General features: G+C 41.7%; 1 protein-coding gene across 1 annotated transcript in view; it reads left to right on the top strand.

The window, feature by feature from the left end:
- Positions 1–1,448: 1,448 nt before the first annotated feature.
- The window catches only part of LOC310955907 (eIF5-mimic protein 1-like), a gene marked incomplete at its 3' end in the record, with an annotated part of 37,112 nt that continues 12,089 nt past the window's right edge, over positions 1,449–26,471 (top strand). The window contains exons 1-7 of the mRNA XM_083925988.1: positions 1,449–1,515; positions 2,379–2,555; positions 7,942–8,130; positions 9,057–9,166; positions 15,000–15,095; positions 24,786–24,860; positions 24,933–25,079. Coding sequence (XP_083782114.1) covers positions 1,452–1,515; positions 2,379–2,555; positions 7,942–8,130; positions 9,057–9,166; positions 15,000–15,095; positions 24,786–24,860; positions 24,933–25,079 — 858 coding nt within the window. The 5' untranslated portion in view covers positions 1,449–1,451. The remainder of the gene's footprint in view (positions 1,516–2,378; positions 2,556–7,941; positions 8,131–9,056; positions 9,167–14,999; positions 15,096–24,785; positions 24,861–24,932; positions 25,080–26,471) is intronic.

The following is a 26,471-nucleotide window of genomic DNA, read 5'->3' on the forward strand; positions in this document are numbered from 1 at the left end:
GTGTGTGCTTTTAATTGGGTTAGCTGTATATAAACTACTCCTATAGGTCGAAACAACAGCCTTCTGATCCAGAATATCACCTATAATGCGAGGGCGTGCATTTCACGGCAGGGGTGCTGAATACGGCACAACGCCGGCGCTCCGCGTCCGCAGCGGCAGCGGCAGCGGCAGGCCGCCGCCCCGCCTCTCCAGCGGGCAGGAGCGGACTAAATGCCCCTCCGCTCCGCAACCAAAACATTTCATGGTCTCCGGAGAAGCTCCTGAGCATTGAGATTGATGCTGTGGATTAGAAAGTACTGTAATCCGTGAGTCAACTAATCCAATCCCGGCTGCAGTCATGGGAGTTTTTTTCTGGCAACTTGTAATAATGAGTTGTGTTCTTCAAAATAATATCAACTAAAATAATATTTGTGTATATGCAGGCATGCATGCATATATTGATGAAGGAATGAATGAATGAATGACAAAGAGAGAGAGAGAGAGAGAGAGAGAGAGAGAGAGAGAGAGAGAGGGGGAGAGAGAGAGAGAGAGAGAGAGAGAGAGAGAGAGACAGATGACGTATGACGTTTCTCAGTAACAGGCAGGGATGAGCCAACTTTACAGAACACAGACAGCCAGTGCAGTCCAACCCACAGACAGCACAAAGAACTCACTGCTGGTAAGCATGTGGTTTTCAACCTGTTCATTTTTTAAAACTAATTCTCAAGCAGGAGTAGATTTTTTTGGAAATAGCTTCTTTAGGCAAGTTCATTGGTGCAGTGGAGTACAGCAAGTTCAGCACAGTAATAGATAAGTTATGGTTACAAAAGCTAGCCACAGTCACTGTTTGTGGACCTGCACAAACATTTATTTGTATCTTCCAAGAACCATACCTACATCTGTAGTTGGCCACTGTTAAATTCACCCATTATAATCACTACTGTCATTTGTCATTTTGTCTGTTTCCTGGTTACCATGCATGCAGATTTTTATTTCATTTTCACTCCACCAGTTTGTTTGGTGTGTAAGTATGCTTGTTTTTTGCTGTTTAAATCTGTGCAGGTTTTATGGATAAGTACATTTTTAATGCCATGTTTGAATATTACGATTAAATATAAAGTAAAGTTAACGTAGTGTCACCACTTCATGAATTATTTTTCAGGAATTATCAAATGTCTATCATAAATTAGACAAGTTAATTTAGAAGTTGATGTTTCTATGAAAAAAGAAGGGACCTTGGAAATCATCAACAACAAGCAACTGCATTATATAATCCTCGCTGCATCCGGTGCTTAGCGCTGCCACAGACACACAGACTACTTGCTGTTGCTCATGGGCCTTGGGAATTATACCATGCATGCATAGTAAATATGTAGTTCTAACTATAAACCCTACTCTCATACAAATGGCAGTGTACCTAACCTCATGTTGAGTGATATAGTGTCTGTTTGTGTTGCTGCTTCAGGACTTGTATGAATACCGGTAAGCAGCAGAAGCCAGTGCTTACAGGCCAGAGGTTTAAGACCAGGAAGAGGGGTGAGTTCCAAATTGAGCTTGTAGTTATTTGTTTGTTGTCTTCGTATGAGCTTTATATCAGCCGAAAAGCAGCAGTGATGTCCTCCTTCAGTCTGTTTCTTTGCAAATTTCCATTTGCATTTCATATCATATATAAATAAAATATGATATTAAACAATCGGTGAGTGTAGACCTCGACCAAGACCATGCCTTATCTCACATTGTTAATGCAGTGGGAATTTTCACAGTTGAAACTAATTTTTTACGATTACTCTGACATCACATTAAGGCTGCATAAATATCCTATCGTGCAATGTTAACATAAGTAAAAAAAAATAGTTTGTGTATCCGCAAAGGGATTCCTATCCACTCCTAAATGTAATGGGTTCTTCCTTGGCCAACCCTTCCACCCGGTTTCATGAAAATACAGCCTACTCTCATCTCCAGGGTGTCAGATACTAACACTTTGTCACACACCCTCGTCGTTTGATACTGAAGCACAAGGCACCTTTGAGCATCTGTATGAAATGCACCCTGATTTCAATTCTAAACCGACAGACTTTTACCCATGAGACCGCGTTTGTGTTCCTTGTGTGCTGTGCGTCAGTGTACTTACATTACAAGCTTATTTAATTTAACCCCAACCACAACATTTTCCTAACCATTACCACATAGTTTTGTTTGGACTCAAAATGGGTTCCCTGTGTTTAAAACAGTTCCACTTCACGCTGTGATTGGCTAGCTGTGTGGAAAGTAGTGTGTTTGAAAGCTTTCTCTAGCTCTATTTTTCATTTGTGGCACAACTTTCTGTGGCACCTTTCGTAAAAACAAGCAAGTCAAGCAAATCTTTTTTTCCCCACTGATCATGTAATCCTCTGTCCTAAATGAAAAGGAGAAGTTTGAGCCACCATTTTTTCGAGACATGATTGTTGCGGGCCTTAATGAAGCAGGTGGCAACCTGGATGCTGTAGCCAAGTTTCTTGATGTTACAGGGTCGCGAGTGGACTACAGACGCTATGCTGACACTCTGTTTGACATCCTCATTGCAGGAAGCATGCTTGGTGAGTGTCACTGTTACTGTCTAGACAGGCTCAGATTAATGAGACAATCTCTAGATGACTGCATGTACTTCAAATTGGAGTTCTTTATTGTCATGTGTATATATATATATATATATATATATATATATATATATATATATATATATATATATATATATTGAATTAATATATACTAAATATTAAACATCTCAACATTGCTTTATTTATGATATATCTAAGCAGCTATTCACATGCAATTTAGACAAGACATTGGTATGAACACAATAAAAATATACAGATAACAAAATTGTAACAATAAATAGTGTTGTGGGAATTTGGGATATTTGTAATTCATAATCATAGTTTTGTCAGGTCGGACGCTGTTCAGTGTCTTCTCTGTCTAACCTTCTTAATGGATAACGCAAAAAACTGCCTCATGATGGTATAATGGCATATTTTTGCATGTGGACCCATAGCTCGTTCTATCTATTCCTCTAAAAGGCTGATCAATCAATGGTGATTGATCTGTGGAGACATTCCCTCTGTGGCTGTGGCTTAGTGGTAGAGTGGGTCGTCCTCCATTCGAGAGATTGGCAGTTCGATCCCTAGCTCCCCCGGTCCACATGTCGAAGTGTCCTTGGGCAAGACACTGAACCCCGAATTGCTCCCTGTGCTGCGCATGGGTGTGTAAATGTGGTGTGAATGATTAGATTAGATGGTTTGTAGATGTCCACTGCCATCAGTGTGAATGTCTGTGTGAATGGGTGAATGTGCCAAGTAGTTTGAAAGCCCGTTGAGTAGTCAGAAGACTAGAAAGGCGCTATATAAGTACAAGTACAAGTCCATTTACCATTTACTGCGGTTGGTCTGTCACTAACTGTTATGCTGTGTTCACTTGTAAATAGAAACTTCAAACTTCTGAATCAGGCTTGTAGTAAGGGCAAAAGTGGTATAGAAGCGTGTGTGTGTGTGTGTGTGTGTGTGTATTTAAGAGAGGAACATATAGGTGACAGATTGGTAGTAGAGAGGTGAATGTGTGTGAATAAAGTTTACAAAAGAGAAAAAAAGTCAACACACAGTGTCCATGAACATGATAAGACAGAGGCTCTGAAAGAACAGGCTCATTAAGACGAATTTGTATTAGAACAGTACACTGTAAACCTTTGATGTAAATTTACAGTGAAAAGTTTAACAGTGTAGGATTACTGTCCAGTCTTTCAGTTGAGGGAGAGGGTTGGAGTGGTTAAGGGTTGCATAAAATTGAAATGTGAATGTGTCCTTATTCACATTACAGAGCAAAAGACATCCAACCTAATGACAACATGAGGATATTAATATCAGCAGTTATGGTCAAATTATATCATTATGGGCTAATAGAAATCACTATAAGTTTAAACCCCTGCTGTTACTTTGGAAAAGATATGGAGACACCAATATTATTCCATACAACATTTGTGGTCAGTGTTGTCGTATCCAGTTCACTTAACGGCCACGTTGTTCAGACAGACAAGGACAAAGACATCACTTCTAGCTTCCTCAGATTAACAAAGTAATTCCCACTAATCAAAGAGATCTTCTGACTAAGCACCAGAGAATTCACTGCTACTGTTGGTTGTTTTTTTCTACATTTCTCAAAAAGCAGTTAGAGCGGTTCTTTGCAGAAACATTACTGCAGTGGATAAATATAATGTATCTGGCGTGTTGTGCGTGCTGGGCCATCGTATTGTCATTCTTTATCTGTCACTGATAGCCATATTCATTTAACACTAAAGAATTTTTGAAAAATCAGTGATGGTGCCTTCTGCTTCACGTCACCAAGGTACAAGGCCAGTCCAAGTAGTCTACATACACTCTGATCTTATGTAACTAAAACTGAAGTGCATCTTATACATCAGAACCAAGTGAGATGGCTGAAAACATGACAGAAAAGGGTGTTGAAATGGAAAATATATAGAGGGACGCTGGTGCTACAGCCTGTCAGAGCTGTTTGCCTTTACTTTTTTTTACCATATGACCTTTCTTAATCTGTCTGAAGTGAGTCAATTTCCTGTTTACTCCTGTCATTTATCTGTCTAACTGATTTGTTCTCTGTGACTGCCAGGCAGAATTAAGGGTGACTCACTGTTAAACCAATTACATTTGAAAGGTTTACTCTCAGACTGAACTAAGGGTTCACAGAGTTAATAATACACACATTAGTTGTTTATCCAGTCATTTTGGTTAATATGTAATTGTGATAGCACATGATAGCTGATCAGTTAATATAATGGGATCAGTCATATTATAGAAGCTGCCTTAAAGTCCCCCTCCGCTCAAAAAGTGTTTTTTCTCCTGTTTTCGGAGGACACGTCTAACCTGACTCCGCAGAAATACTGGTTGCTGATTGGATAAATCATCTGAATATCACCACCTATGTTGGTAATAGACAGGCCATAACAGCCAGTCAGATCAACTAAGCGTATGAGGTACTAACAGAGCGTCGAGGCAAAGTAAACAACACGTCAGTAAAGTATAATTACGGATAAAAAGCACTATTTCAGGTGTCTGGTCCATATTCCAACAGAAGGATCCAAGAGAAAAAGAAGTTATCGAGCAAGCTTTCCTGTGGCGCTCTGTGGTGCATCTGGGTATAAAAATATGTCAACACACAATACAGCTGTGTTCCAAATCGTTCCCTATCACAGAAGTAGTGCACTATATAGTGTGTACGCCATTTTGTAGTGGTGTTCGAATTCTCTGTGGTTAATTTCATTCACTATATAGTCCACTATAAAATATCCACAATGCTAATTTGAGCGTACATACAGTATGATGTACATTACATTGTATTCCCGCATACAATGTTGATACAACAAGGTCACGGATCATTTTCTTGAAAAGGAACGAAGGGTAGAATTTACATATAAATAAACAATCACATTTATGATGTAGGCTGGAAAAATGAGCTTCCCCTCATGAAAGACCAGCAGCCGCCACTGGGCCCTACACATAAAACGAAGCACCAACAACATAATTAGTGAACCCAGAGTTAATTAAAAGAGTATTTTTACCTACTGGCCCCTTTACCAGCTCCTCTCATAGTAAAGTCCATTCAAATTGATTATCAAAGTCAATCCAAAAGGAAGGAGTCCATTGGTGCTTTGTTTTCTGTGTAGGGACTCTTCTCATGCTACTGCAGAGGTTTGGTGTTATTTGGAGCAGTATTAGTGCTGAAAAACGACATTTTAATGCCTTCACCGTACTGCCCCGAGCTAGTGTTAGCCACGTCCGACTGTAAGCGACTCTACCGGATATCTCCGTTTATAGTACATACGCAAAGAAAAACTGTCTTGATGGCTTATTTGATGTAAGTAAGTGTCGAAAAAGACCATTGGATGATTTTACGCCGGAATTTCATTTTAAGGTGCTTAGATCTAGGGTGTAAACCCTCTCCTCTTCCCGTGTCCACGAGTCAGGGATCGCAAGGAGCCAATGTGAAGAGAGGCCAAGTGAGGGCAAAATAGCCGCAGTCTTTACAGGCGATTCCTAACGCCCCTCATATGTAATTTAATTTAATTCAATTTTTAAAAATGGACGTAGCCTCTCCGCCGAGGGCCCGTTCTCTCAACTTCATCCAATTACATTCGCCTCTGGGAGCGGCCATCTTGTCAGACTTTGACTCCTCCTCATTTTCTTTTACCAAAAAAGGGCATTGATGTGAAGTTGGGGGGAGGGAGATATATTCTTTGGCTGAAATTTACAGAATTAGCCACATTAGCTCACATTAGCGCCCCCGTCTGGGAGCTAGGCTAACAGAACACGTTACTAGAGAAACGGGAGTGGGAGTCCCGTGTCTCTAGCGGAGACTACACCGGCTCTGATATGAAATAAAGTTCTGGGGAAAAAAACCCATAAAAACACTGGCTCCAGGAGTGAAGTCCTCACAGCACAAATCCTCCTGCTGCTGCAAATTGGCATCTAGTGTATGTCTCATAGATAGCAGGCTGTACTGTGAGTCATTGTGCAAGTGCAGCTATGTAATTAGCATAACAAAGTGTTAACATAGTATAGAATGGAATAACATAGAAATTCTTTATTGATCCCAAGCTGGGAAATTGCAGTGTAACAGCAGCATTATACACTGACACTTGTAGTGCAAATGCTAATCCTGACAACTAGCCTCCGAGGAGAAGTGAGGGCCAGAGGCTAACTGTCACTCAAGAGGCCACAACCCTAATTATTCATAAGCTTTAACGTCCAATAAAATAAAAACTAGCCTGTTACAAAAAATATTCACCCTCCTAAGTTTTGTCATGGAGATATGACCTAAACATACAGACTAGAATGTTTTTTTGTACCAGGACTTAAATATCCCCAAAGCAATTTCAGTCAAAAGCAACTGGACTTAGTTATTTTTCTAGGAAGACGTTTCAACTCTCATCCAAGAGGCTTCATCAGTTCATGTATGCATCTGACCAGGCTGGGACTGGTCCAACTAACTGGTGTGGAGATCCAGGTATTTAACCTCTCACAAGGCCGATGATGTAACTGGAACCCTTTGTGCTCCAAGTGCCAACTACCGTCGTTAGAGTGGCAGTCGTTGGTGGGAATTCCTTATTCCTTCCTTGGCACTTCCATATTGGATCAGCCAGAAAGATGCTGTGGTGGGGGCTTGGATGAGAGGTGAAACGACTCCCTAGACAAATAACCAAGCCCAGTTGCTTTTGACTGAAATTGCTTTGGGGATGGTCTTTGAAGAGACATAAAGTATAAATTAATGCCTTTGTTTAGAGTTGTAAGATTTTCATCCATCATCTATCTCTTTAAGATTTTCATCTATTTAATTTTCTTTAAAGTTCCTATCTATCACAGAGTGAGTTAAAACAATGGTGATTGATCATATGACCCGCTAATGAAAGCACTTGTTGCCTCTTTGCTGAGTATTCACATCTGTGTTTCTGTGGAGACATTCCCTCTCTAAATGGAGACATTCCCTCTCTAAATGTAATGGCTTCAATGTTCTGTTGGTCCTGATCATCACTAACAGTTGTGATGTGTTCACTTGTAATTGGAAATCGGGCACCTCGATTTCTGAGTCTGGCTTGTAGTAAGGGCAGAAGTGTAATAGGAACATGTGTGTGTATGGAATTTAAGAGGGCAACACATAGGGGACAGACTGGAAGTAGAGAGGTGCATGTGTTTCAATAAAGTTTAAAAAAGAGCAAAAATAAATAAATACAAATAAATAGTCAACACACATAGTGAACATGAACATGGCAAGATGGAGGCTCTGAAAGAACAGGCTCACCTGCAGTTACATCTGCCTGCAACAGAGGCCTCTAGAAACAAAGTATCTCAAATCCTATGGAGTACAACTTTAAATACAGTTGATTTTCACATGACCAGAATTGGTGTTGGTTTGCTCCAGTCTTAACATCAGACTGTGACTGTCCTCACAGTGTGCTGTCTGTTGTTGTTAAGCTGCTGCTCTTCCTGAAGGTCTTCAGTGAGTCCGAACAGACCAAGCTAGCCATGCTAACAGGCATCCTGCTGGCCAACAGCACACTACCAGCTGCCATCATCAACAGCCTCTACACTGACAGTGTGGTCAAAGAAGGTGAGAGGATACAACTCTACTGTATTCTAAAGTGAATACTACAAGAACAGTCTATGACTAGAAAATGTTGCCTAATAGCAGATCTAACTGGGACCAGTGGAGGTTGGAAGAGTTTTATAGATGAATTTGGCTATAAATGTGAAGCCTAACCGTGCATTCACACCAAAAGCGATGGTGGCGATGAAAGCATCAAGCTGCCATTCAAAATCAATGTAAATGACGCAATGACACGGTGACGCATTCTGAGTGCTAAGAGCGATGCGATGCAGCGCTGATGGGTCCATCACCTCATCGCGTGTGTAGCTTTAAGATGAAAAATTTTAACTTTTCAAGCAACAGAGCGTGAAGCTGTGCCGCGACAGCCAATCAGCTTTGAGATTGCGGTAAGCGTCATCTAAGTTCTCCCTGCGAAATATCCAGGGGCTCACCGGGCTCACCAAAGCCGCTACTGTTGCATTCTTTGGGGGAAACCAGTCTGTTCCTGTGGATATAATATATTGGATATAACTATGGACTGTGGATGGCAGCAATGTGCCTTTAAGCATCTAGTCTGCCTGAAATCCAGGGGAAGAAGAAAGCCGTCAGCTCAGAGTGAAGCTGAAGAGGAGACCGGGCAGCACCTGTACAGCTTCAGAGGTTAAATCACTGACAGCCTTGTAGGTACTTTAGGTTAATTGGATCAAAAGTGTGACTATCAAATGAAATATATGAAAAACAAAATAAATAAAGAAAAATTACTAAAAATTAATAACTTTAATTTATTAAAAACTTCAAACAGATTTGATATTGATGAAGATGTGTTAAGATGTGGAATTTGGCAAAAGTAAGAGCACCAAGAGCACGAAGGAACACAAGGAAATATTTATGTCCAAATTTATTTTATTTTTTTTTAAACTGATATGTTTGTTTTGGACATAATTTTTCAGGGATCTCTGCCACCTTTGCTGTGATGATGTTCAAAGCATGGATCACAGAGAAAGATGCCAATTCAGTAACCTCATCTTTGAGGAAGGCAAACATAAACAAAAGACTTCTGGTAAGAAAAAACAAAAATCAGTTGTGCTGTGTGACACACTTTGTCTGTTAGCATCAGAGAATAACCACCTACTGGTTCCCTTATCAGTATTAAATGCAGCGTATTACTATCAAAAGAGTTAGCATTGTGACTGTGTTCTCTGTGTAGACCATGACTCATGTGTGATCAGTTTAATATGTTCTTTGAGTCCTCTGCGGTCTACTCAGTAGTTAGATTTAAGATTTTTAAACCTTGATTTGTCAGTCCATAGTATGTTTAGCTGATATCCCAATAGGGCTAACTCTAGACTGGAGGGGTGTACTAGGAAGCGCACTGACCATACCCAGGCCTTCTTTGGATAACCTGGATCGAAAAATGCAAAACTCGCAATCAGAGTTAAACAGTACCACAAAGCTCACTCAAGAATTAATTTGTCAAGCTAGGGCATCTGCTTTAATTTCAATGTGTGTTCCCGTAAAAGGGGTGTGTACTCACCCTTTAGATAGATCAAGGGCCGCATGTTTCACTCAAGAGGAGCACTCACTCACTCTCACTCATCTTCAACCACTTATCGGGGGTCGGGTCACGGGGCAGCAGCTCTAGCAGGGGACCCCAAACTTCCCTTTCCTGGGCCACATTAACCAGCTCTAACTGGGGGATCCCAAGGCATCCCAGGCCAGTGTGGAGATATAATCTCTCCACCTAGTCCTGGATCTTCCACGAGGCCTCCTCCCAGCTGGACGTGCCTGGAACACCTCCCTAGGGAGTCGCACAGGGGGCATCCTTATTAGTCCCCGAACCACCTCAACTGGCTCCTTTCAACGCTTAGGAGCAGCGGCTCTACTCCGAGTTCCTCACGGATGGCTGAACTTCTCACCCTATCTCTAAGGGAGACTCCAGCCACCCTCCTGAGAAAACCCATTTTGGCCGTTTGTACCCTCGACATCATTCTTTCGGTCATGACCCAGCTTTCATGACCATAGGTGAGGGTAGGAACGAAGACTGACTGGTAGATCGAGAGCTTTGCCTTCCGGCTTAGCTCTCTTTTTGTCACAACGGTGCAGTAGAGCAACTGCAATACCGCCCCCGCTGCTCCGATTCTCTGGCCAAACTCACGTCCCATCATCCCCTCACTCGTGGAAAAGATTCCGAGGTACTTGAACTCTCTACTTGGGGTAAGGACTCATTCCCTACCTGAAGTAAGCAATCCACCGGTTTTGCTGCTGAGAGCCATGGCCTCAGATATAGAGGTGCTTATCTTCATCCCAGCCATTTCACACTCAGCTGCGAACAGATCCAGTGAGTGCTGAAGGTCACTGACTGATGATGCCATCAGGACCACAGCATCCGCAAAAAGCAGATACGAGATCCTCAGCCCACCGAACTGCAACCCCTCCCCACCACGACTACGCCTCGATATTCTGTCCATGAAAATCAGGATTGGTGACAAAGCGCACCCCTCGCAGAGGCCAACCCCCACCGGGAACGAATCCGACTTACTGCTGAGGATCCGGACACAGCTCTCTCTTTTATTGTACAAAGATTGGATGGCCAACAGAAGTGACCCCCTTACCCCATACTCCCTCAGCACCTCCCATGGTATCACCCCGGGGACCCGGTCATATGCCTTCTCCAGATCCACAAAACACATGTAGACTGGATGGGCATACTCACAGGCCCCCTCCAGGATCCTTGCGAGACTGAAGAGCCGGTCCGTTGTTCCACGTCCAGGACGGAATTGTTCCTCTTCAATCTGAGGTTGGACTACAGGACGAACCCTCCTTTCTAGCACCTTGGAGTAGACTTTACAAGGGAGGCTGAGTCGTGTGATACCTCTGTAATTGGCACACACCCTTTGGTCCCCCTTTTTAAACAGGGGAACCACCACCCCGGTCTGCCACTCCCTTGGCACTGTCCCAGACTTCCACGCAATGTTAAAGAGACGTGTCAACCAAGACAGCCCCTCCAAACCCAAAGCTTTCAGCATTTCTGGACAAATCTCATCAATTCCTGGGGCTTTGCCACTGTGGAGTTGTTTGACTACCTCAGTGACTTCCGCCAAAGATATTGACAATGATCCCCCATCAGCCTCCAGCTCTGCCTCTACAAAAGAGGGCGTGTTAGTTGGATTAAGGAGATCCTCAAAGTGCTCCTTTCACTGCCTGATTACCTCATCAGCTGAGGTCACCAGCATCCTGTCCTTACTGTAAACAGCTTGGACGGTTCCCCATTTCCCCCTCCTAAGGTGTCGAATGGTTTTCCAGAGGCACCTTGGTGCCGCCCGAAAGTCCTTCTCCATAACTTCTCCAAATTTCTCCCACACCCGCTACTTTGCCTCTGACACAGCAGAGGCTGCAGCCCTTCTGGCCCGTCAGTACCTTGCAACTGCCACCGGAGTCTTCTGTGATAACATATCCCGAAAGGACTAATTCTTCAGTCGGACAGCTTCCCTGCCGACGTCCACCACAGTGTTTGAGGGTTACCGCCCTTTGAGGCACCTAAGACCTTGAGGCCACAGCTCACCACAACTTAAGCTGCCTTAAGTGAATAACTTTTTCATGTGACATAAGAACAGGATTTATTTTAAAACTACACAATAATGCATATTGCATGGGAGACGAACCATCACACAGAATTGCAAGACTGACGCTCTGCCTCCACTCTACCACTGTCTCACGGAGCTTGAGGTTTTCCTTTTAACTGAAACACTATAAAATCCTTCCTTGACAATTTGAGTGGACAAAAAGCTCTGAAACATCACAGACACATTGAGCAATGAGTTGAGCGCAGCTACAAACCCTGTGGATTGCACAGCACATACCTTGTTAACTCACTAATCGAGCTTAGCAGTACACCCCACAGACTACTGTTGTGTTTTTTTGTTTATAATAATGTGAGTGTGATGTGAACAGAACTGCTTAATTATTCCAAAAGCCGTATCTTCATTGTAACAATCATATCTAATGCCAAATCAGGCAACCAAATCAGGAGCACTGTGTACTAAATCATATAATCAATGTGATATAAAGGGAGGTGTAGTTCCTACCTGTCCACTATCATCTCCTTAGTCTTGCTGACATTCATTCGTAGGTTGTTTGTTCTTACAGCAGCGGGTCAGGTCCTCTACTTACTAAACCTTTTCATTGTTATCTGTGAACAATCAAACCAACGGCGTGTGCCGTCAGAAAATTTGATGATGGTGTTGTATGAAGGTAGATTTGTTTCTCTATCATTCAATCAAAAAAAGGTTGCTTCAATCAAAATATATATTTTTTCAATCAAAAAAAACCTTGCACTTGCAAACAGCAAGTGTTTGAATGCAAAAATAAGGTTGAGCCTCAAAAAAGTGCATTTGAACACTGTTTTTGTTTGATTGAAAATGTTTTCTTTGATAGAAGTGAAAGTTTTTAGTTTGAAGTAACTTTTTTGATTGAAGTAATGTTGTTTTGTGTTTGGGCCATAGTATGGGTAGGACATTTGTGTCTTTATACTTCAATCAAAAAAGAAGTTGCTTCAAACAAAAAAAAACATTTTCAATCATAGAAAAAAAGTTTTTGAATACACTATTGCTTATTATGGTCTTAAACAGGACTCGATTCGCTCTGGACCGGGCTTGACTGCCTTTGGGCTTGGTCTTGACTTTCACTTGACTAGACCTGGTCTTGGATTTGACTTACACCCTGTCCTAACAGCACGCAAGCGTCAGACTACCGCATCTGTGGAGTTTTTCAATAAAAGAAGGAGCTTCTAGTGTTTGTCTGTGTGCTTTAGTGAATCCACAGTGAGAAGTTCTGTAAGTTTGTAAAAAGATACCTGAGGTCATTTAGAATGTGACTGAAGTGAATTTAGTCATTGTAAACAGACGGTTTAATTTTAAGTATCTTTTTAGGATAATGTATGATTTTACTGTACAGGAAATTTCCAAGGCACTTTATTCTGATATTCCACAGTGAAAAGTTATGTGACAGTTATGCAATTAATCTTATTTCTGTTCTTATCCTGCATATAAGCCTGGTTGTGTCACACTTTATTCTGAAAACTGAAAACCGGAAGTCACTCTGAGCACTTGCAATGTATTTACCATAAATATCACAATACGGGCGCACTTACAAATATACGGGCGGCTGGCTTGACTTCAGAGAAACGAATGAAGGCTAACTTGACTGCATTGTCGCTGCCTCCTTGTTAAAGACATTAGGAGTCCGCTGGTTCACAGGACATATACCTGTTCATATTTAACAGCTTGTTCCACAAATTCTATGAATAAGTGTGGACAGACAGTGTCGATGCGACAAGGTAGTCTGATGCTTGTGTGGTGGCGCGAGGCGCGTGCTCTGGAAGGCACTCAGTTAAGACGACATTCTATGCCAAACAACGCCACCCTGGGGGTTTCGCCCGGGGACGTTTTTATCTTTTAAAGGACAATTTGTAAATGAAACAAGGCACTCAGGTCCGTTTTACAATGAGGCAGAGACAGCATAGCTGGGTACAAAACATTCATTGATTTTAGTATAAATAGTCTTAAAAACGTATTAAGAAGTCACTCCCTGGGGGCAAAAATGGGGACCAATCACGGCTGAGACTTAGTGGGGGGAGATGGGTCCAAACAAAGGGGATCCCAGGAACACCACACGTGAAGTAAATACAAGTGAAGCAAAATCAACCTAAAAAAAATGCAAAACACAAGAGGGACACCGCCACCAGGACACCAATCGACCACCCTAAGCTCAGCACCTTAATGGGGGAATCAGAAAAGCCAGCAAAAGCACGGCAGCTAGCGGTGAGGCAAAGCAAAGCAGCGAGCAAGGCAAAGCAGCGAGCAAAGCAAAGCAGCAAGCAAGGCAAAGCAGCAGCGATTTCTTGCAGGTTAGCAGTTGCTATGCAGCTACACAGGTGTCTTCACCCTACAATAAGATAACAGATATTAGCAACTTACGAGTGGCTGGAGGAGGAAGCTACAGTCACTGTGCTACATTCCAGTCAGGCAATCACGGTTGGCACGGTGTGGAGCAACGCGATCAGCTACACAGCAACTAGCAGTGGACAGTAAGCAGCACACACCCAGCAGCGAGCAACGTGCGGCCAGCAGCAACACCCAAGCGAGCCGCTGAAATAAAATGACCACCATGAAAACAACTGGAGAGAAAACGGGAGACCAGACTATAGTCACTACCGGCAGCCTACCTGCAACCAAGCGAAGGCGGAAGTGAAGGGTGCCAGGAAGTAACGTGACCCAGGCTCCGTCAGGCAAGAGGACAACCAGGTGCCCTATGCCTGCCTTTATAAGGTGCTCCCTCACAGCTGAAACCCATCAAGCACTCCTTCATACTGCTACAATCGCGTGCTGTTAGGACACGGTGTAAGTCAAATCCAAGACCAGGTCCAGTCAAGTGAAAGTCAAGACCCAGCCCAAAGGCAGTCAAGCCCAGTCCAGAACAAATCGAGTCCTGTTCAAGACCATAATAAGAAATAATGTATTTCCAATGCCAATGTAGTGATTAAGGAGTTAGGATGGATTGATCTATCTTGTAACAAACTAAATCAATTGTTCTGTAGAACTGATCCTGACTCAGCCAGGATGAACTTGACCAGTTCTCTGAGTCCAAGACAAATCCAATAAGACCAAGAAAAGTGCAGGACTTCAAAAAAGTGGTCTTGAGTACAAGAAAGGTCTTAAGTACTACAGCCCCGATGGAAGAGGTGTCTGCCTGTCACATTATTATTGTTCCTGTTGTGAAGTCTGAAGAAGACAGAGTGCATATATTTCTATAAAGCATAAGCTATTACGTATTAAAACATTTTAAGACAATGGATTTTGTCTTGTTCATATGTTTTCCACTCATGTTGACTTCAGGAGCTGTTTCCTGCCAACAAACAGAATGTGGAGCATTTCTCTAAGTACTTCAATGATGCTGGCCTCAAGGAGCTATCTGACTTCCTGCGTGTTGAAGAATTAAAAATCAATGTGTTAGTGTGTGTATTAGTAATAATTCAATTAATAATCATGTGTCAGCATGTGTACTAGTAATGATTAATAAGAGTGTGATAATCAATGATTGAAGAATTAATAATCATATGTTAGCGAGTTTATTAGTAATGATTAATAAGAATGTGATAAGTGTGATTATTAGGTATGATCATTTAAAGTGTGATAGTGATTATTAGTCCAAGCTCAAACTTTTCTGTTTCCAAAAGCACACAAACTTTTGACTCAATCTTTTTCTGCTTTCTCCAAAAGCACAGGAACAGTAAGTCGGTCAAGGTCACAAAGACAATGAACTAGCCATGTTGCAAATATGCACCTGGCAAAGTTAGTTGAGATTAGGGAAGTTGCTGTACGTGTTGTGCTTTCTTCACAGATAAAGAAGAAGACTCCTGCTCTACAGAGGCTACTCCTACGCACAGGGAGGAAGATGGAGGCTGGAGCAACTGCTACTTCCAAAATACACATATGCACGCACAAGCGCACACATAACCACGCCTTTGTAACAAGTTTATATGCTGGAGTTTTTAGAATAGATATCAGAACTTCTTGACTCTGATCACGGGTACTGTGTGCTCACAGTTACTCTAGATAGAGAATAGAACATTTCTCCAGACGTCTGTATCATCCGATGTTCTTCTGCTAATAAATGCCTGCTGGCGCACTAAACTACCAACGACTCTGCTGACTCCAGAAAGCCTCCTGTAGAATTTGAATTACGCAATATATACTCTGCTAGGTCCTTTTGATTGGTGTGAAATTCTGAAAAGTATTGTGTAAAATTCCTACAGAGAAACTTGGTGACCCCGGACGTGATTCTGACAAGGAGGCTCGGGCAAAAGGAGCTGTAGAGGTTGGACCGGTGACCACGCGGAGTCACTGGGAACCTCCTGGGGCCGACTGAACTTCTCCACAAGGGCCCATCACTGACAAAAGGTAAGCAGTCACCTATTCTTCTTAAGAAGTGAAGACTGTGATTCGGCCTATAATCTAAATTGGTGGAGAATGTCAGTATGTTTCCTAGAGGTTAATTTGATCCAAATTTAGCCGGGGGACTGACGATTGAAAAAAGGCCTGTTAAACTGATTTGGAATCAGTATAAGTAAAAGGTAAAGGAGTGTTGGGATCATAAATCCTGACAGGTCCTAGGCGCATAAACGGTGCTCAGTAAGACGTTCAGGGAACGCAGAAAGGCCGGAGGCTGTAGAGACCCTCGAATATACATTAGGCATTAAGGACTAAAAGCGCCACAGGGGGATAGCCCCTAGGTGAGCCTAGAAAGCCACCATAGGTCTGGGACCTAAAGGTTCTGGGAACCAAAGAAAAAATTGTAGGTCTGGGACCTAAGGTTCTGGGAACCAAAGTGTAAGAAATACTTAAAAACTGTGTTTATTTGTGGGATTGTTTTGTGGGAAGTTTCGAGGATAATAGAGAACACAAACAGATAAAAGTGTGAGTAGGTTTCTGTGGTGGTGGATACACCCTGTCTGTAGCCGCTGATGGTGAAACACTGTCAGTAGAAGCTTGTTGCAGACATCACAGAAAAGCCTGACGATTAAACTCACCACTGGTCTTCTCTTATCTGGGGGTACATAAATAACGGGGCTGTGACACTCGGCTTTTGGTCATTAAAAGTAGTGATTTATATCGTCTCACTCCGCTCTAACACGGTAGAGTAGAAGCTTGAGTGAGGGGAGGATCACTGGGGACTAGATCCACTGACCGGATAACGAGTGTGTGTGAATAAAGAATAAATAAATACCTGTGAATAGTACTTTAACAGCTGAAATAACTATGGCAGGCCCTGTAGAGTCCCCGGCTGATTGATGGTCGGACTCTTTAACTGATGGTTCACAAGTGTTTATTTTTGGGCAAAATAGATGATACCGTTGCTCCATTAAATCTTTTGACACCTTGAAGACTCTGAACACACCGTGAACACAACGTGAACAATAAGAGTAAGAGCTATGGAATGAAACAAAAATAATATGTAATAAATAAATAAATAATACCATCTATATAATATCATGTTCAACAATATCAAAATAGTGTGTTTTTAACCTTTTACAGAAAATGAATTGTCATTTACAATCATGAAATATACTTTAAACCTATTTTATCTTAATTACAAACTCAGAATAGAGTGCAATAAACAAACATATCTAACTAAAAAAATGATATTATAACAGTTATTATATCAGTTTGCAGCTTTAACTTCCAAAGATTGTTAATGCACACAAAAATAATGCTGTATTTATTAAAAACTAGCAAGCAGTGTAATGAAATAATTGTCTCCTTCAGAAAGACAGATGCTCTGAATCGCTCCAAAACAGCGTTACTGATTAAATTAAAAGCTTAAAATAGACTTGTATAAAACGATGCAAAGCAACACAAGGACATCCCGTTTTGATAAAGCATTAAGCACCACATGAAAACAAAATGATGACAAACCTTGTGCCCTTATCAGCCAGGTGCTAAACAAACTTGTCAGTTTACATTTCCTTAAGTTTTTGCACTTTTGATAGACCCGTTTGCAAGACATTTAAAAACTGTAAAGTTGTTTTTTCTCTCTCCTTTTCGGCTATACTCTTTCAAAATAAAAGCACAAGCCTAGAAACAGGAAGTAACGGTAAAAATAAACAAATTTTAAGAGATTTCTCATGAAAATGCAACTACACATTTTGGGAATATGATGTGCTATATTAAAGGTAATTTACAGGCCCAGGATTAGGTTGGGATGAATACTGGCAGCGAGTAGCAGGACGGGTGAAGCGAGCCAGAGAATATGGTAAAATATGTATGTATAATATATGGTTCAGTTAGAGGAGGAGTTAGAGGAGGACAGAGCACGTGAAGAAGTAGTGGGAAACAGAAATAATGGTCTGAGTAGGTTGTGGCATAAGAGAAAGAAGGAGGAGAAGGAATAGGAGAAGAGGGAGGAGCGAAGAGCAGATTTGCATATGGCCGGACTGGCAGCTGAGAGTGTAGAGACAGCTGAGAAATAGGGCAGAAGAGAAGGAGGCAGAAAGAGTACCCCCACCCTATCCACACCAACCCCCGTCACCATCAGCCCCTTCAGCAAGTAGAATTTATCCAGATTTGTCTTTACAGTTACCTACGATTGAGGCAGAAGGAAGTATGAAGGTAAGAATGAGAAGAAACGCAGAATATGAGGATACAAAAAGAGGGAAGAAAGACTATAGTATAATAACAGGTGATTCTGAGAGGGTGAGACTTCAGACAGAAGAGGAGAGACAGTGGGAGGAGGAGAGACAGCGTCAGAGAGGAGCGCAATGTGAGGAAGAGAGATTGCATGAGAGGGCACAACAGAAAGGAGGGGCTTTCGGAGAGACAGTATGAGAAAAGAAGTATGAAAGGGAACATGGGAAGTCAGGAATACTGAGAGAAGAAGTTAGAGGGAGAAATAGAGGGAGCAGTAACAAGGACAAAACTGCTGTTTAATGAAAAAACACCTACTAACATCCACAGACACCAAGCAGGAAAACCCAAACCTGAGACTGACTTAACTGACTCAGACCACTCTGACTATGACTGTAGAAGCCAGAAAAGCGACAAACACGGGAGAAAGAGACAGGGATTTAAAAACAAACACGTAAAATCAGTATGATGAGTTCAGGCTCAGAGGGGGAGGAAGAGGAGATACTATGGTCAGAATGCGGAAGTGACGGACCAGGAACTAAGACTAGGGACAGGACCACCGATATATATAAACCATTTAGTTTAGCAGACAAGGAACACATGAATGCACAACTACCACCACTTAGTGACGAAGCTGGAATATGGTTACAGAAATTAGCTGGTCTAACCGTGGGCACAGAGCTCACCATAAATGAATGAATGAATTTTATTTTTTGGTTCTACATCAGATGTTAAATAAAATGACATAATATTTTGACAATTTCAACCAAAAAAGGATTAAAGGGGCTGAAGCAACTTGCTTAACTAACATCACAGTTCTGACTGTTTAAACACAACGTATTTACTTATGATTAAACATATATTTGATTAAAAGTATATTTATTTATACCTAAATAAATGAAATAATTTACTTACTTTATATACATTTAAACATATTATACATGTAAACATACATACACATACTCACAAAGCAAAAATCAAAATCTGCAAAATCAAAATTCATATTTGCTTGAATAAGGTTTACTTTTTTCTCATTTCCATGTATTAAAATTAATAACATTTCCCTTTTCTTATTCATTTATTTATTTTGCTCTTTTCCAATTATAACATTTATACATATGCATTAATTATTTCAAATTTCAAGGTCTTTTTAAATATCGGTCGTGTTGAAATTACTTTCAGTTCATCATTAAGGTCATTCCACATTTTTTACACCAATAACACACGCATCTTTGTCTAATGTTAGTTCTTACTTTTCTTGTTTCAAATCAAAGCAGTCCTCTTAAATTATAGCAATTGTTTCTTAATTTAAATAAAGATTGAATAACTGAAGAAATATTTTTTACAGCTCTGAATAAGATTTCAAGTATTTTTAGCTTGACTATATCCGTAAATTTTAAAATATTATATTTTATGAAAAGCTCCTTAGTAGAGTCACGGTATCCCATTATAGGTGATGTGAGAGGATTAAGATTCAAGATTCAAGAAGCTTCATTTATCCTGAGGGAAATTATTTTGCAACAGTTTCAATACAAAGGTGGGAAAAGATCAGAGTAACAACAAGCATAGAAACATAATCAAATAAAATAAAGCTAACATCAAATTAATCAAACAATAACTAAATGTGACAGAGTGCAACAGACGATGTGGTTAAGCGTAGGTATATACAATATACAACAATACGCAGCGTGCAGTTTAGCAGGATATGAAATAAAATAAGTACAAACTAAATAAGTGGTAAAGAGCGATAAGTGATAACAGTGTTAAAAATGTAGCAGCACTTCCTACAGAACTCAGAATTAATTGGACAGAAACACGGATTAGGGACAACAGACCAATTAGATTTAGATGCAGGAAAGACTGGCAGGAAAAGGTCAGGAACAAACCCAGGGTCAGATCCACTGCAGGGATCAATGTTTAAAGCTGCACTTATGAAAGGAACAGATAAGGAAGTGCAGGCAAAGATGGAGGATGACCCCAGAGCAGACACAGAGCCTCCACACACATGGATGAGGACACTTCAACATCACATGCGTAGAGCAGATGAAAGAAAGGCTGCGAGCAAAACAGAGATAGAGAATTTTAAAATATAACTGACCAAATTACAGTTAGCAAAAGCCAGAGAGGAAGGCACAAGCCACAAACAAGCAGCTAATGCAAAGACACAAGATCAGATGAACCAACAACAGGCCAAGCCAGCGCCAATAGGAATCCCCAGTTCCAGTTGCCCCAGTTGCAGGCCAATTCTATGCAGGACCCCCTCCCCAGGGACCATGGAACCCACCAGGACCATGGGGCCCACCACAATCACATTATAGAGGAGGAAGAGGACGAGGCTTTAATGCTCGAGGAGGTTATGGAAGGGGCAGGGGCGGATCACCGGGGGCTAGGGACAATGGGTGTTTCGTGTGTGGAGGTCATGGACATTGGGCACGAGACTGTCCACAAAACCAGAGAGGTCTACCAAGAGGGGGACCCCTGCCACAGCGGCAACAACAGCAGGTGCCATCACAACCACAACTGGCCCCAGGTAACCAGTCGCCCCAAGGCACCGGGTATCCAGACCAATACTAGGGGTGCCCAGGGTCAAGGGCAAGGGGAGAGGCTGACTCCTTGCTACGGGAGAAGTGAACGAACGAAAAGTGAACTTTTTAGTCGATACAGGAGCAACACATTCAACTCTGATACAACCTCAGTTCGGTCAACAGCTCTCCAAATATTCCATAGACCTTGTGGGATTTGGAGGACAGCCAATGCCACTCCCTTTCACAGAACCCCTCACCACTAAAATAGCTGGTTACCAGTTTCATCAAAGCTATGTATATACACACATATCCTATGTGGCCCACAGGGGGTGCAAGTTCATTTCTCTAATAGGGTAAAAATAGACTGTTCAGAGACAATTACTTCAAGATGTAACATTGGACAATGGATCCTAGGGGAAGATCCTGATCAGCAGCAACAGTTGGCCAACGTTTACTGGGCTCAATTGAAAGAGGACCCAGACCCGCCAATCACCAATGTTTTGAAACTGTATCAACAATGGACACCGTGGATTCACTCAGTGCACCCATATGAACCGGTCCCTGACGTTCCCCAATGTACTCTTCTCTATGACCGCACCCAAACTGAAGAAGTGTATGAGGAAAGAGTTAGGGAAGTAGAGGGTTCCCCTTGGACACTGACTTCGGACTGTATATATCAGAATCAGAAAACCTTTAATGTCCCGCAGAGGAGGAAATTCTTTTGTCACAGCACCAACAGAATATTACAAAATAAGATAAAAAATAGCAAAAATAAGCAATAAAGTTAAATTTTAAAAAGGTAAGAAATAGAAATAGACATATATACATATTCACATGATATAGTGCAGTTGTTCTTGTTTTGTTTGTTTTGTAATAATATAATATGGAGTGAATAAATATGAGTAAATAAGACCAAATAGTGCAAAAACAGAAGTGACCATAGTTCATAGTACATATGTATCAAAGAAAGGAGTAGTAACACAAGTCCTGCTCACTGTAGAGCAGGCAGAGTGGTACAACATGGGTGACACTGCAACACCCCATATTAGCTTAGCATTAGGAGCAGGAAGTCAAGCTAAAGATTTAGGGCCCATGGCAAAAACAACATCTCAGTTACAGGACTGGGAACAAACCACAATCCCGGCAGTCACATACTCTAAAGAAGGACAGGTGTACAAGATCACTCATCACATCACCTCACAATCAGAATTAGAGAAAAAGGTAATCCAGGCATCACCTCAAAATTTTGACCAGGCATAGTGTAATAGCGTTAATCTCATCATCCGTTTTTACTCTATCAGACTCTCGACTGAGAAAAGTAGAGGACGGCTTAGATGCAAATATAATGTACACACACAAAGGAGTTAATGCAGCGAGCTGTTTAGCAGTTCCAGATGACAAAAACCCACATGACTGCATTCCACTGACAACGCAAGCCATTATAGTGAGACCCGACTTGCATGCAAAATCACAGGATCGACCAGACATTGACTTGTATGTATACGGCTGCTGTTTCAGAAAAGATAATGGAGGACTAAACGCAGCATGGGCAGTGGTTATCAAAGATCAGGGAAAGTTTGAGACACTAAGTACAAGAGAAGTGACAGAAAAACCGTCAGCTCAGCGAGAGGAAGTGATGGCAGTGACAGCAGCTCGTAAGCATGGTGAGGGAAAGAGAGTGAACATATACGATAGATAGATAGATAGATAGATAGATAGATAGATAGATACGATAGATAGATAGATAGATAGATAGATAGATAGATAGATAGATAGATAGATAGATAGATAGATAGATAGATAGATAGATAGATAGATAGACAGACAGACAGACAGACAGACAGACAGACAGACAGACAGACAGACAGACAGACAGACAGACAGACAGACAGACAGACAGACAGACAGACAGATAGATAGATAGATAACTTTATTTATCCCCGAGGGGAAATGAGGTCATCGTAGCAGCGATACAAAACAATCAAAAGTATTAAAAATAAGATAAAATATAAAATACAAAATATGAACAACAATAAAATAAAATAAAAGTACAGTATCGCAGATAAACACATTATTACAATGTGCTGTGTGGATTTTAATGTGCAAGAGAGATAAAGGTGCATTTCAGTGATAGGTCACTTTGAGTAGTGTTAGTTTATTCCCTGAGCGTCGCTCAGCGTGGCTGTGCAGCGTTGTACAGTCTGATGGCAGGCATATGCAGACTCTGCATAGGCCAGTGCAGCAGTGCATTGTCAGTTAAAAGAGTGAGAGAGAGCAGGTTTTGTGACAGCTTCAGGTCTGCCTATTAAGCATGAGGAGGAAATGAGGACAGAGAAAATAGCTAAAATGATGGCAACTATAGGTTTATCATGATTAGACTGTTTGCCTATGGCATTATACTCTAAGAGGGCTAGTGTGAACAGAGAAAAGAAATTAACCCCTTATGAGTTATTTACAGGTCGCACCATCCCTGGACCAAGACACCAGGAACCGCTGCAGCCAGGGGCCACACCAGGACTAGCACGGTCCCAGGTGACTCAACTCCAAGGCTGGGTAAAGACATTGTCAGGAAGCCAAGGGGGGTCAGGACCAGTACCCGCCTCACTGACTCTGTTAGGAGAACCTTGGGTGTATGTATAGATATTGAAAAGAAAGTGGACACAATTGTAGGTGGACAGGACCCCATAGGGTAGTGGAGCGAACCTCCACAGCAGTAAAAGTGCAGGACAGTGACAAGTGGATTCACCTTTCAAGGTGTAGACAGGGGGAGGAGCCCAAAAGGTCCTTAGATCAAGTCAGAACAGATCTAACCGATCAGGGTTAAGGGACTTCTGTAAATACATATAATCTATGATTGACCCACATACACCAATAGTAAAGAACACCACAGTATATAGAGTTGATAAATAGGGTAAAGGGGTTAAGTAGGAGTAGAGAACAAACAGTGTGTGTGTGGACACTTAGTGTGTTTATTGTAATATTCATTATTTTAGTGGTAATTTATCTCATATGTGCATGGTTTGATAATTGTTAGAGTTATAGAACTTGGCAGGCCACGTCCGTGGCATCCCTTTAGACATCCAGGATTTTGTGGTCTCGGAGGAATGATCACTCTGGTGAGTGATCAACAGGGGGAATTGAAGAATTAAAAATCAATGTGTTAGTGTGTGTATTAGTAATAATTCAATTAATAATCATGTGTCAGCATGTGTACTAGTAATGATTAATAAGAGTGTGATAATCAATGATTGAAGAATTAATAATCATATGTTAGCGAGTTTATTAGTAATGATTAATAAGAATGTGATAAGTGTGATTATTAGGTATGATCATTTAAAGTGTGATAGTGATTATTAGTCCAAGCTCAAACTTTTCTGTTTCCAAAAGCACACAAACTTTTGACTCAATCTTTTTCTGCTTTCTCCAAAAGCACAGGAACAGTAAGTCGGTCAAGGTCACAAAGACAATGAACTAGCCATGTTGCAAATATGCACCTGGCAAAGTTAGTTGAGATTAGGGAAGTTGCTGTACGTGTTGTGCTTTCTTCACAGATAAAGAAGAAGACTCCTGCTCTACAGAGGCTACTCCTACGCACAGGGAGGAAGATGGAGGCTGGAGCAACTGCTACTTCCAAAATACACATATGCACGCACAAGCGCACACATAACCACGCCTTTGTAACAAGTTTATATGCTGGAGTTTTTAGAATAGATATCAGAACTTCTTGACTCTGATCACGGGTACTGTGTGCTCACAGTTACTCTAGATAGAGAATAGAACATTTCTCCAGACGTCTGTATCATCCGATGTTCTTCTGCTAATAAATGCCTGCTGGCGCACTAAACTACCAACGACTCTGCTGACTCCAGAAAGCCTCCTGTAGAATTTGAATTACGCAATATATACTCTGCTAGGTCCTTTTGATTGGTGTGAAATTCTGAAAAGTATTGTGTAAAATTCCTACAGTGTGCAGCAGAGTCTGGGAACCCGCAAAGAGCTGCAGAAAGAACTGCAGGAGCGCCTGTCCCAGCAGTATCCCATCAGAGAGGTACAGGCAGCTGGGGTTCTACCAGTGATCAGATTTTGGACCAGGCCTTACTTTATGTGCATGTGTGTTCAGATGGTGTTGTATGTGAAGGAAGAAATGAAGAGGAATAAGCTGCAGGAGCAGGCTGTGATTGGCTTGTTGTGGATGTGCCTGATGAATGCTGTGGAGTGGAACAAGAAGGAGGAGCTGGTCACAGAGCAGGCACTCAAACACCTCAAAGTAGGTCACACACAGTTGATCATTGCACAACAAAGTCCACAGTCATTGTCATACAGAATGCCTTCAGGCACAGAACTGGAGTGTGGGGCGGCTGTGGCTTGGTGACAGAGTGGGTCGTTCTCTGTTCGAGAGATTGGTGGTTCGATCCCCATCTCCCCCCGGTCCACATGTCGAAGTGTCCTTGGGCAAGACTCTGAACCCTGAATTGCTCCCCGTGCTGCGCATGGGTGTGTAAATGTGGTGTGAATGGTTAGATCAGATTAGATGGTATGTAGATGTCCACTGCCATCAGTGTGAATGTCTGTGTGAATGGGTGAATGTGACAGACACTGTGAAGCACCTTGAGTAGTCAGATGACTATAAAGGCGCTATATAAGTACAAGTCCAAGTCCATTTAGTTCATTTTGTCTGTCTTCTGGGCCCAACACAAACACTTTAGTTATTTTAAAAGTAAGAAACTTTACTTGAGGCGTAATCTTTTTAACCTCTCACAAGACCGATGATCACTGGAACCCATTGTGCTCCAAGTGCAAACGACGAGTGACAGTCGTTGGTGGGGAGTTGGTTTTCGACTTTGTTAGTGCTCTATTGTTGGCACTTGGAGCACAAAGGGTTCCAGTGACATCATCGGCTATGTGAGAGGTTAAATACCTGGATCTCCACACCAGTTAGCTGGACCAGCCCCAGCCTGTTCAGATGCATAAATTAAGCGATGGAGCCTCCTGGATGAGAGGTGAAACGTCTTCCTAGACAAATAACTAAGTCCAGTTGCTTTTGACTGAAATTGCTTTGGGGATAAGGACAAACACAAAAAAAAAAAAAAACATGAATCCCCTCCATCCCTCCCACAAACCCATGTCAGACACAGTCACAATAACAACCAAGCAACCGAATAACATATAACATAATTAGATAGGTAAAGTAAAAAAACTAAAACTAAAACTAATAGCAAAAATAAATAAAGTAATTTGAGAAACAAGAAAAAAAAATGAAAGGGGGACGTGGGGGGTCTCTCCTTCCAAGCACTAGGAACTTTCCTCAGAATCATCAGGAGCAGTGGCGGCTGCTGGTCTTTGAAGGAGGGAAAGCTAATTTTTTCGGCCTACATCATAAATGTGTGTTCATCTATATGTAAATTCTACTCTTTGTTCCTTTTTAAGAAAATTATCTGTGACCTTGTCGTATCAACTAGGGCATCTTTTCCAGGGACTTGACCAGTGTCCTCTCAATGGCCAGCAGAGCTAGGCGGCTTAGACAGCCTTGGCCCAGCTGGGCCAGGCTACTGTGAACTGTGACCGCCTGTGAGTGTGAGTGACGGGGGGAGAAGCTCTGCAGCTGCCGAGTGACAGAACAGAATCGCAAAACACAACACTAGTCATTTTTAAGACAAAG

Source organism: Echiichthys vipera (assembly GCF_963691815.1).
Source record: "Echiichthys vipera genome assembly, chromosome: 13".
NCBI classification, from domain to species: Eukaryota; Metazoa; Chordata; class Actinopteri; order Perciformes; family Trachinidae; genus Echiichthys; species Echiichthys vipera.